Raw genomic sequence first — 10615 nt, 5'->3', positions numbered from 1 at the left:
TAATCAGCAGAGCCGATTTTCGACTCCGCACGGTGGAGGCAGGTCGCTTGGGTCTGCTCTTGAACCCCGACCTTGTGTTCAGGTAAATCAGCTGTTTCTGCCGCTTCTGCAGACCCTTCTGCAACAAATTCGTAGTGTAGGCAGCAAATTCATAGTGTAGGCACCGTAGCGTGTATGTCCATGATCCACACTTGGGTTCACCTCTACCAACCGAGCCAAAATAGACCGCAACATGGCTGGGGTGATGAAATTCCTAGTCTGAAGAACGTTGCTGATCAATAAGAAACCGCACATTGAGTACCGGTCCGACAGCATCTCTTGATGTTGGCACAAAATTGATGCGCGAAGACTGACAGGCATCTGTGTATACAAAAGATAATATATTAGTTCTGTGCAAATCACATAAACCATAGCAGCAAAATATTGATTGCAGTAAATCAATATGACAAAACCCAAGGTTTTTGAGACCAGTGGAGACGATTCGCTACCGAGTGAAACAAGTTCACTCAGAGCTAGCCCAGACTATAGCGTCAGGCGCGCATCGCACTAAGTCTCGTTCCCTTGAAGATTGCACTTGATCAACACCTTCAATACTTGCATGCAAATCAGAAGAAAACTGCACCTGTGCACACATTGAAAGATCAGGAAATGAACACTTAATGCACTCAACGAGAACAATACGGAAGAGAAAGCAAGCTTATCTCACTGATACTAGAACTGCACGACGGTAAAGAACTTTGCGACCTTCATAAAGGTATAGACATTCTTCTAGCAACTCACTACCGCAAGAAACAGTCGATTATCCTCGAAGTAGTAATTTTAGTCAAAGTCCTCAACGTCTTCAGCTGCACCATCTGGGATACGAACTGCCCCCAACTTGGGCCACAGAGAGGCTGTCCTAATTGGTGACATAGCGTACAAGTTATTGTACAAAATGTCTTACCATACTTAATATGTTCTGTACCCAATCCTGCATAAGTCAATTGCATCACCTTTTACAGGAAAGATAAATCAATGGTGCCCAGAAAACTCTTTGAAGACAGACTCATAAAATTCAATCACATCTCTTTTTCTCCCTTCTACTCAAGCTCCTCCTCCTTCCTCGCCTCACCCTCAATATATATCGACCCTCCAAAGTGCCGATTACGGGCTTGGTAGACGCGGCTGATGGCCTGCTCCCGGGTCAACCCTCGCATGATTGTGCCACCAGTGAACTCTTCTCGAATGAGATTCCAAATCTGCGAGGGGGGCGCGGAAATCTGTGGGATGGCCAAAATGTTGGTCTCCTCAGCCCTTTCCTGACTTATATCTTGAGGTTCCGGTGGTGCAGCCGACTCTCCTTGTCTCTCAGATGACTTCTCCGAAATCTCAATGATCTCACTGGCCTGAACCTCGTGGCCATGAGACTGGCTAGTATGTTTGCGACTCTGACTTTCGTCGAGGAGGAAATCGTTTTTCCTTGACCCGACCTTGCCGCATCACATCCAGCTTGGCGAGGCAGCCAGGCCCACCACGGCGACCGCGATAGTAGCTACATCGGAAAGTTGTCTTCGTCTCCGAGATGTAGCACCTTGCTATTTGGAAGCTTTTCCAGTGCATGGTAGTCTTGTAGGCTATGTCTCCCGTTTCGTCCGTGTTGTGCACAACACAGATAACTGTAAAATTAAAACAATCTAACTCACCATTCTACCTTGTATTTCCAAACCTATCGCTAATTCTTGCTAATGAAGTTGGAGGCATTACGGCCAAATATCTGTAGATTTTGGATAGCCAAGTGTTAGTTACGCGTTTTACCAGTTGGTAAGGTGAAATTAAACAGGTGGTCACAATTTGACGTGTTTGTCACGTCTGCAAGGGGATGCAAATTGAGATTGGTTCCACAAAATGGTGAAAATTGATTGACTTTTACACTGAACTAGTCCGAACTATTATGTACAGTACTAATTTCATGATTTTTTTATTGGTCCGGCTGGTTGCTCCCGTATTTTACACTAATTAATTCTGAATCTTACCGTTCAAATTGTACCCCAATTTTATTTGTTGTCGATACTGGGGGTATCAGGCCAATAGGAGCACAGCATTTAAAATTACAACTTGGGCTGCAAATGGGTTGTGCTCTTGATTAACGAATTTAAACAATAGCAATATCTGAATTACTTAAGTAAGTGATTATCAAACATTTGTCTTGATAGAATGATATTTGTGCGAACTTTTCAAGTAACACAGCAACTGTGCCAACGCCATGAACGATTCTGACGGCGCAACGTTCACCTCCTTCTCCTCCTCCGTGTCGGGAATCTACAGCCGTCGAGCGACTATCGAAAAGCGTGGTAAGAAGCCGGGCAAATCCGCTCTGGTGGTCGCCGTGGACAGTTATCTTGCGTCCCCAAGTGGTCGTACAGCTTCCGATCTGTATCGAGCAGCGCGGAAACTCTCAGCACACAACGAATTTTTCGCTGCAAACCACACTGCGCTGAGTTTGCAGCTACTCGATACGTTGGCAGAGCATCTTCTCGCTGTTGTGGCGTCGAATAAGGCAGTAGGCGTACAGGACGAGGCATCCACAGAGTACTCGCAGCCGACTCAGACACAGCAGACTCCAGAGGACTCGCTGCAACTGCTAGAGCTCTGCTACTTGTTTGCAAGGAAAACGGCAATTGGGTATCCATCACATGCGCTGTGTAAGCTGTTGCAATGGCTCGTCGAGAGCGTCTCAGTCTCAGCATTGCGGAATGGTTGCGAAGTGGACACAGGACTGAAGCTGCAACTTCTCGTGTTGGCTGAGATGATTAAGATAAGTGCTGGTGTTAGGATTTACGCCAAGGAGATGAAGAAGATCAAGGATTTCTACCGCTCGTTGACAATCTTACTTAACAGCACGGAGGACGCTGAGCTATTGGTGTTTAGCATGGCGATCCTCGCACGTCTTGTGCTTACGGAGTCAATGGGAAGCAAACTTTTTAGTGAAAAGAACGTGGACCAGGCGTTTGTATTGGTCTTTTCTGTGTTGGACGGATCCTGGCACGATAACGCGGACGAGAGCATGTCGGATACGACCACGATTCTGGATCGACGTTCCCTGCTGCAGATGGTGAGTGTGGACTTACTGTGTGATCTTGCCGACAGTCAAGAAATTTTAGAGCTGCTAGAAAAGTATCCGAAGATCGCACCTACGATCGACAACTGCTTGATGACGATCAATTTAAACGGGGAAGCCGAGCAGATTCTGGTTGCTGCTCATTTCCTCGCCTCCATCGTCCAACTCAGCCACGTATTCCGGAAGATGTTGGTCAAAAGCTTATCCGATCAAGACGTGCTGTACCGTGTGCTGCAAGCGACACTACATCCGTCCAAGCTGGCGGCTACCACGACTGCCCAATTGATTTTAAAGATCATCGGGGACGACGTCCGCTCTATTCGGAGTTTGTTTGAGTCTTCAGAGAATGCAGAACGATTAAACCCTGTCGTCACTGGGATGATACGATGCATCACTGACACCACCACAGTCGTGCAAAGCGCCGAAGACAATGAGGTACTAAGTAACTCTGACGAATATCTCCACAGCGTGGAGGTATGTCATCTTCTGGCCAAAATGAGTGAACTACCAACAATACGCTCGCTGTGCGTTGAAAGCATCAGTCTGAACCAGGTACGCTAGAAAGATACATCGCAGTATGGTGTAACATTTCTTACTGACGCTTCTTAATGAATAACCGACAGAGCGCAACACTAATTCAAGTTGAGTCTGCTCTCATCGGCGCTGTCGAACCTCAGGATTTGATTCGCTTTCACCCTCAACTGTCCATACACCTGGTGGTAAGGATGCCGAGCTGTTGTGTATTATTCTGAACCTTTTGACTAATGTTTTTTTTACGATGTTGGTAGAGCGTTCTCTCGAGTCTGATATCCGACGAAAGCATGGCCGATAAGAACAAGCGCGCGTTAGTCCAATTCCTCCAGACTTCTGAAGTATCGGCGGTGCTTGGCGCTGCATTGTTCAATCGGACCGACAAAGATATTGTGGTGGAGGCTCTGATGCTGCTGACCCAACAGCTTCAGATATCTGGGAATAAACGATTTCATGATTTGGGCTTGGCCGAGGGGATCGTTGGTTTCAGCCAGCGACTTGGAGACGCAAGTGACAACTTGCAGTCGACTATTGCGTCGCTCCAAGCGAATGCTGAAGTGAGTGCCAAGACAGTAGATAAGCTTCAGACTGAGATGCAACAAATGTTGCATCTTCAAGATGACCTCAAGGCTCAGCAAAATCAGGCCCTCAAAGACATTGGAGTCAAGTTTGCTGAACAAATTCGTCAGAAAGAAGACACGACTCAGAAAATGCGTGACGCATATGAATCGAAACTTCGCGAGGTCACGATGCAATGCGAAAGCATGGGACAGCACATGAACAAGCAGATTAGTTCTCTTCAGCAACGTGAAGCGCTTCTTCAAGAGAGTCGTGCAAAGCGTGGAATGCTGGAAGATGAAAATAGTGAACTCAAACGGAAGGTCCAAGTACTGGAGATCCGAATCGAGGAAATTGCCCAGACTCATTCGGTTGCGATGGAAGAGATGACGCTGCGTGAAAAGGAATTAGAGGAGCTCCGTGAGGAGATGGCAACCATCTCAGGAGACTACACAGCTCAGCGAGAACAGCTGGAGTTGGCTCACGACGAGACGAGAGTACGTTACATGCGATGCGTTGGATATGTGGCTCATTAACTTGACTGTACGCTGTGTATTGCTCTTCAGCGACTGGAAGATGAACTAAATGAACAGAAGCTGACAAACGAGAACACGTACAAAGAGCTAGTGCTGCTATCAAAGGCTCATAAAGCTCTTGCTGACGAGAAGAAGAGCATTGAGGGCGAAGTGGACGCGATTCGAGACGAGGTGGCAAGCCTCGAGTCGATGAATATCTCAATTCAATCACGACTACAAGAGAAGAAAGAGCTTGCGGAGCAGCTGGAGCGAAAGGTGCGATGAAAGTTCTCGTTCACGACGACTGCAAAGGGCTTACAAACATTTTCAACGTCGACTGTACATGTAGATGGCACGCCTCGATGACGCTGCTGCTGTTAGCAAGAATGCGCTAGAAGACGAGCGGGAGAAACGTCGAGCTGCTAGTCGTGATCTCGATGATCTCAGGAAAGCCCATCGTAAGCTCGAAAGTGATATGGCCATGCTTGAGATCCAAGCAGCCGAGCAGCGACTTGTGGCTGAGTCGAAGGACGAGCATTTGCGCAAGTGCGAAGAAGAGATCCGTCACCTGGTAAGCTATTGCTGTGAGCCTTCAGTTGCATGTTCCAGACTTTAACATTTCGTCCTTCTGAGCAGGCTAATGAGGTTGGGAAGCAAGCGAAACTTCAGGCTTTGATCCACCAGTTGAGCTCTGGAGTTGACGGCAACGTTAAAATGAACGATGCATCGTCGTATCTGGCACGTGACACGTGAAGAAACGTAACCATTCTTCCGAGGTTTTAAAGATGAAAGCAGGTCCCACAATATATTTATTCTTTTGCGTCTCTAGGAATCCTCTCCTCCGGAGCTTGTCACTCAAAATCATGCCAAAGGCATGCAAAAGTGAACGTAAGTAGCTGACGTCGCACTGCACTTATCGAGCTGCATACATACAGCTGCGCTGTGTGCGTGCGCGCGGTTCGCTGTATCTATCTAGTGGCGACGACCACGGCCACCACGTCCTCCACGGCCACCTCGGCCACCTCGGCCACCGCGTCCTCCACGGTGTTGGTTACGGTTCGACCGGGACTGCTTGAAGCGCTTGTAGCGAGCCGAACGAGCGTCTTCCCAGAACTTCTTCTCCTCTTCACCCTCAATAACAGCAGCCTTAGGGATCTTCACGCCATTCACTTCCAGTCCACCGTCCGCGAACATTTCAACAACCTCCTTCGCGAGATCAGCGTTAGTGACACGAAGGTACCCATCCTTGTCGTTAATCTGGTACTGGATGAAGGCAACACCAGCACCATCGGCAGACTTGTCGCCAAGCTTCTCGTTGATCGTGTTCTTAATGTCATCGCGCGACACCTCGCCGTCAACCTCGTTGAAACGCACAATCAGACCTTCGTCGTACTGGACGTCGACCTTCAGCTCCTCATCCACATCCAGTAAGTGGAACGACACCTTCTTGCCGCCAAGTTCCGGTCCCGAAAGCGCCGACAGCTTCTCAAACACTGACGTGGCCTCAGCAACGCTAATTCTGAATGAAGCTGTGTCCAGGCCATCGTATTCGACGTACGGCGACTGCGTTGTCGGGTCAATGACAGTAGCAAGGAGCTGCTTAATGTCGTCCATGCGTGTGCGAGGACCAATGTTGGAGATGTGAATGACCTTCTCGTCGTCGCGCTTACGCTTCTTGTTCGCGTTCTTGTCGTCCTTGTCGTTGTGGGGGCGACGAGGACGAGCCTTGATGGCTTCCTTGTCGGTGACCAGCTCAAATGTCAGCTTCGTCTCGTCCACAACAACCGGTAAATCTTCTGAGAGAGCCTTCAACACCTTCTCAGCGAATGCCACTTGCGAGAACAGCAGATAGAGCTCCTTGGGGCCCTCGAAGTAACGTACACGGGCGCGCAGCTTGGCGTCGTCCTTCCAGATAGGCAACAACTCGTCCAGGAAGAAAGTCACGGGCTTGTTTGGCACGTCCTTGGCCACGAGCATAGCGTTGGTAGCCTTGTCAAACTCAACCTGGTCGTCATCGGACAGCTTCAGGTAGTCTACCTTGGAGATGACGTTAGGAACGTAGCCATTGATGCTCAGCGAGGCCGCCGAGTCCACAGCGCGCTGCACGGCATCCTTGTCCTTAAGTTCCACGTGGACCACACCGGAGAAGTTGCGACGGTAGCTCTTGCGGTCAATGAAGAGAAGCTCCACGTTCAGCGACTTCAGGCCTTCTTTAATCTCGTCGATCGTGGGCAGAGCCTTGCCCAGTCCAGCGAGCACGATGGTGCGATCGGGGCCGTCGTCCGTCTCGGGCAACGGGTTCTTGCGGCGCAGCGCGTTCTTAGCCTCATTGAGCTCCACGACGTCAGAGTCGGCGATGGCAGCCTGCAGCACAGCACCATCCACAGTGAGCGCCGCCAGCTTCTTGAAGGTGAAGAGCACACTGAACGGCACATAGCCGCCCTCGTGCTTCTTGGTCTCCTCACGCAAGAAGCGGTCGCGACGGAAGTTACTGTCGGAGAAGTAGAACTCCACTTGCTTCTTAATCTGGGCCTCCAGCGACGCCATAGTTATCTAATGCACTTGTTAAGGACTGGTGCAGGAATGGAGAGGTACAGACAGACCTTGATCGGTGCCTACGGACCAGTGGAATATCTTGGTGCAATCTGATTGGATAAAATTGTGCAATTTAACGCAGATGTTGAAGTTGTCTTATAGAAGTAAGTTTTTGACACAGTAGCGACTTTGAAGTTTACATGTACTTTTGCCTAATGGTTTTTAACTACAAAGCCCCGCCACCCGGTCTTCTATCCAGTGCAAATAATTGACATTTCAAGGAGGGCGGGACGGAATCTAAAGGTGGAGAAAGCGACTTACTTTGTGTTGGCGACCACTTCAACCACCATGAACAAAATTGCTGCGTTAGGTACCACACGCATTAAATGCGCAGGCATGCCCGAGTACAGTCCACGTCGTCCCTCCTCCTTGTATATCTTGATGATCGACTGGATCATTGATTTATATCTGCGATACAGATCACAACAGGCACGTTAGCATAGACCGAGAGAATGTAACTGGCCAGCGCAGTCTTCTACAGTGTACACGTACTTGAGTTCCTTCGAATCCAATGGTGCGCGCTGATCTCGCATTCGTGTTCGTACGACCTATTCAAGCAGAATTATTGTTACGGTAAGTAAATGTACACAAGCAAGTAGATATCAGGCAACGATACGCACCTCATGGGGATATGTGCACATCGATGCGAGCAGCTTGCAAGCCCCAGCCGTCAGAAAGTATTTGAGGTTCGAAGGCTCTTCAATGTGGTCCTTGCACTCTTCGTACAAAGCGAACTGAATCGCACTCTCTGAGATGCCCCAATACGAGGCCGACAAGCCGCGGAAAAATGCCCGTGGGCCTTCTTTCCAGTACATATCCAGAGCCACCTGACGGACACTTGAAAACTGCGGTCTTGCCTTTGATGCAACTGATGTTTCAACTTCAGCAAATCCCACTGACAAGACGTTTCGGCGGGTCGTTGAACCAGTCAATGCATGTGCTGGCATGAGCTGGAGGCGCGTCTTGACGACCCAAATAGGGCAGCACAAAGTTGCCGAGAGAGATCCAGCTCCGGCAGCAGACAAAAAGTTGTACAAACGTCCATTCAGGCCGTTGTTAGCAAACCTCTCCTTGAATGTTGAGTACGAGCCGAAGTAGATAGCACGCGCCGGGATGACGCCGACCAAAGTGGGCGTGATGCCTCTCCACAAGCCATAAATCGACTCTGCAACACCAAAATATTAATCAGAAACTACGCTACTATTGTATTAGTGACGCTAGCTACTCACCAGTTCTTCCAATTGAGCGCATGACGCCAAACGTCGTCTGGGTGCCGAAGGATCCACTGCACCATATCAAACCAGTGTTCTGTTAGCTCAAGCACTCCTCAATTCAATCAATACGGGACGCACCTTCCGCCGCGGATCTGCAATCGTGTCTTAACGACCTCCAATGGCGACGTAATGAGTGCGGCCGTCATTCCACCGACAGCGCCGCCCATGAAATGCCGGTAGGTGAAGGAGCTGCTGGGCACGCGCACGCTGGTGGCAGCGGCAGGCGGCTGCGTCACTGCTGCTGCAGTAATAGGCTCCGACAGCTTGACATTCACTGGCGCTGGCATTGCCCTGACTGGCGCAGCAGACACTGATTCGGACGCCATGAACGTCGCGTCTTCCTGATCGCTCGTTCACTTGTGGTCGCCGGCTGCCATCCACCACAGGAATCTGTGACTTGTGCCATCACATTTTCAAACTTAAATTTTGTATGATCGCAAATGCAAGCTGAAAAAACACGCGACAGGGCGAGACATAACAAAATGTTTAAATCACATCAACTCGAACGTTTTATTCAAAAACTCGAACCGCGCGAAAGGCAACTGACGTCGAAGCCGGCAATGGAGGCGCCGGTGCGTACGCAGATGGCGTCGTATCTAGAGCGTTGGGAGGAACAGAAGGCTCAGAGTCGTCTCCGGCGCCAGAAAGAGCAGCCACGCCGCAGCAGTGACGTGGGCGAGGAGCTCAGCTTCATCTCGGCCATCGAACGCGAGAACGTACAACAGGAACGCTACGACGCCCAACCGATAGATCAGAGCCATCAATACGAGCATGAGGCTAACAATAGCTTCGATTTGCCAGCTGTGGACGCGTTCCCACCCCCAGACTTCGTGCTACCGACACATGAGCAGCAGATCATGCCGGCGGACGAGGAGTTCGTGGACGCTGGTGGGTTGATATTGTTTATAGGTGGTAAAACCACAGCCTAACGAGATTTTTGTGTGGTTTATAAATGGCTGGACCAGCTTCTTTTTTAAGGAAGAACGAGTTGGGTGGGGATGACAGCTTTTCTGAAGATGTTGGAGCTCTGGCGGAGTCCCATTACTCCAGCGGCAGGCCCAGCGACTTCTTCGAGAGTAAGTCACGTAACCTCGACCATGTGGAGCTCTCGTCGCCCAGAAATGTCGATGATCCTTTGGTATGTACATATCGAACGAGGGTAACAAGCTGGCTTCGTGTATTCTAAGGTGCTCTTGCTGTGTAGTTTGAAGCTGCCAAAGCTGAAGACGAAGGGTCTGGAATGCACACCCCAAAGCAGCAGCTGTCACCAACTGATCCTTCTCAGGGTGTGGCGCTTCACGATCGTTTTGATCGCGACTTGGAGCTCTCTGGATCGAACTCATCTTTTTCGTCAGGCTACGACGTACATTTTGACAATGCGAAACTCATGTACACGCCCAACTCGTTGAAGTACCTACAGGTTGGTGGCATGATGCTAGTTGTAACATTTGCGCTTATTATTGAGGTTAACGCATTTTTTCTTTTTCTTAGGAGAAAAGTCACCTTAGAAGCGCTGGCGGACGACACATTCACCATGAACCGAATCAAAGCTTTGCTGATTATGCTGGTGAAGCAGAAAATGTGACGAGAAGGCTCCCGTCACTTCCTGATCAAGAAATTCTAGAGGATCCGTCACCTGAGTATGTGGCGACATTGCAAAGAGGGCCTGGAGTTATAGAAGAATCCTTGCGTGAGATCGATGCTCTCATTGACAATTCGATCCGACTAGCATCATCTCCCCCTGCAAAAGAGCCATTGGGTGTCGAGCTGCCCGAGGATGTGCGCGAGTTTGTTCGTAATTATGAGCGTCCACTGGAATCAATGCTGCCACTGTCGCGAACTACCGATAGTTGGGGAGAAGATATCTCGGTTACTCAACTTGACGATGATGTTTGTCGTCAGAGTCGAGAGCTGGAACGGCTTTCAGGTGGTACTGGTCCTGTGAACGGTGTGAGGAGAAGTAGATCGCAAGAGACGCCAGAGCTGGACACTATTCGTGAAATTTCGTGTCCATCCAACACCGATTCTGTGTCTAGAAGCCCGCA

At 49.6% G+C, this 10615-nt stretch overlaps 3 protein-coding genes across 3 annotated transcripts; 1 reads left to right on the top strand and 2 right to left on the bottom strand.

Moving 5' to 3' along the window:
• Positions 1-2242: 2242 nt before the first annotated feature.
• Positions 2243-5454, top strand: PITG_05513 (uncharacterized protein; the record flags this gene model as incomplete). Its single annotated transcript, XM_002999104.1, has 6 exons — positions 2243-3649; positions 3721-3816; positions 3886-4701; positions 4753-4977; positions 5051-5272; positions 5338-5454. The coding sequence occupies 6 exons, from the start codon at positions 2243-2245 to the stop codon at positions 5452-5454; spliced, it is 2883 nt and encodes a 960-aa protein (XP_002999150.1).
• A 219-nt stretch (positions 5455-5673) lies between these two features.
• On the bottom strand, positions 5674-7287 carry PITG_05512 (uncharacterized protein; the record flags this gene model as incomplete). The annotated part of the gene is made up of 1 exon (XM_002999103.1): positions 5674-7287. One exon carries the CDS (start codon positions 7246-7248, stop codon positions 5674-5676), a length of 1575 nt encoding a protein of 524 aa, XP_002999149.1.
• Positions 7288-7553: 266 nt separating this feature from the next.
• Positions 7554-8896, bottom strand: PITG_05511 (Mitochondrial Carrier (MC) Family; the record flags this gene model as incomplete). The annotated part of the gene is made up of 5 exons (XM_002999102.1): positions 7554-7704; positions 7789-7844; positions 7917-8461; positions 8526-8581; positions 8649-8896. The coding sequence occupies 5 exons, from the start codon at positions 8894-8896 to the stop codon at positions 7554-7556; spliced, it is 1056 nt and encodes a 351-aa protein (XP_002999148.1).
• Between the last annotated feature and the right edge of the window lie 1719 nt (positions 8897-10615).

Source organism: Phytophthora infestans, genomic scaffold, assembly GCF_000142945.1.
Source record: "Phytophthora infestans T30-4 supercont1.7 genomic scaffold, whole genome shotgun sequence".
In the NCBI taxonomy this organism is placed as follows: Eukaryota; Oomycota; class Peronosporomycetes; order Peronosporales; family Peronosporaceae; genus Phytophthora; species Phytophthora infestans.
This window is presented reverse-complemented; position numbering and strand designations above follow the sequence as displayed.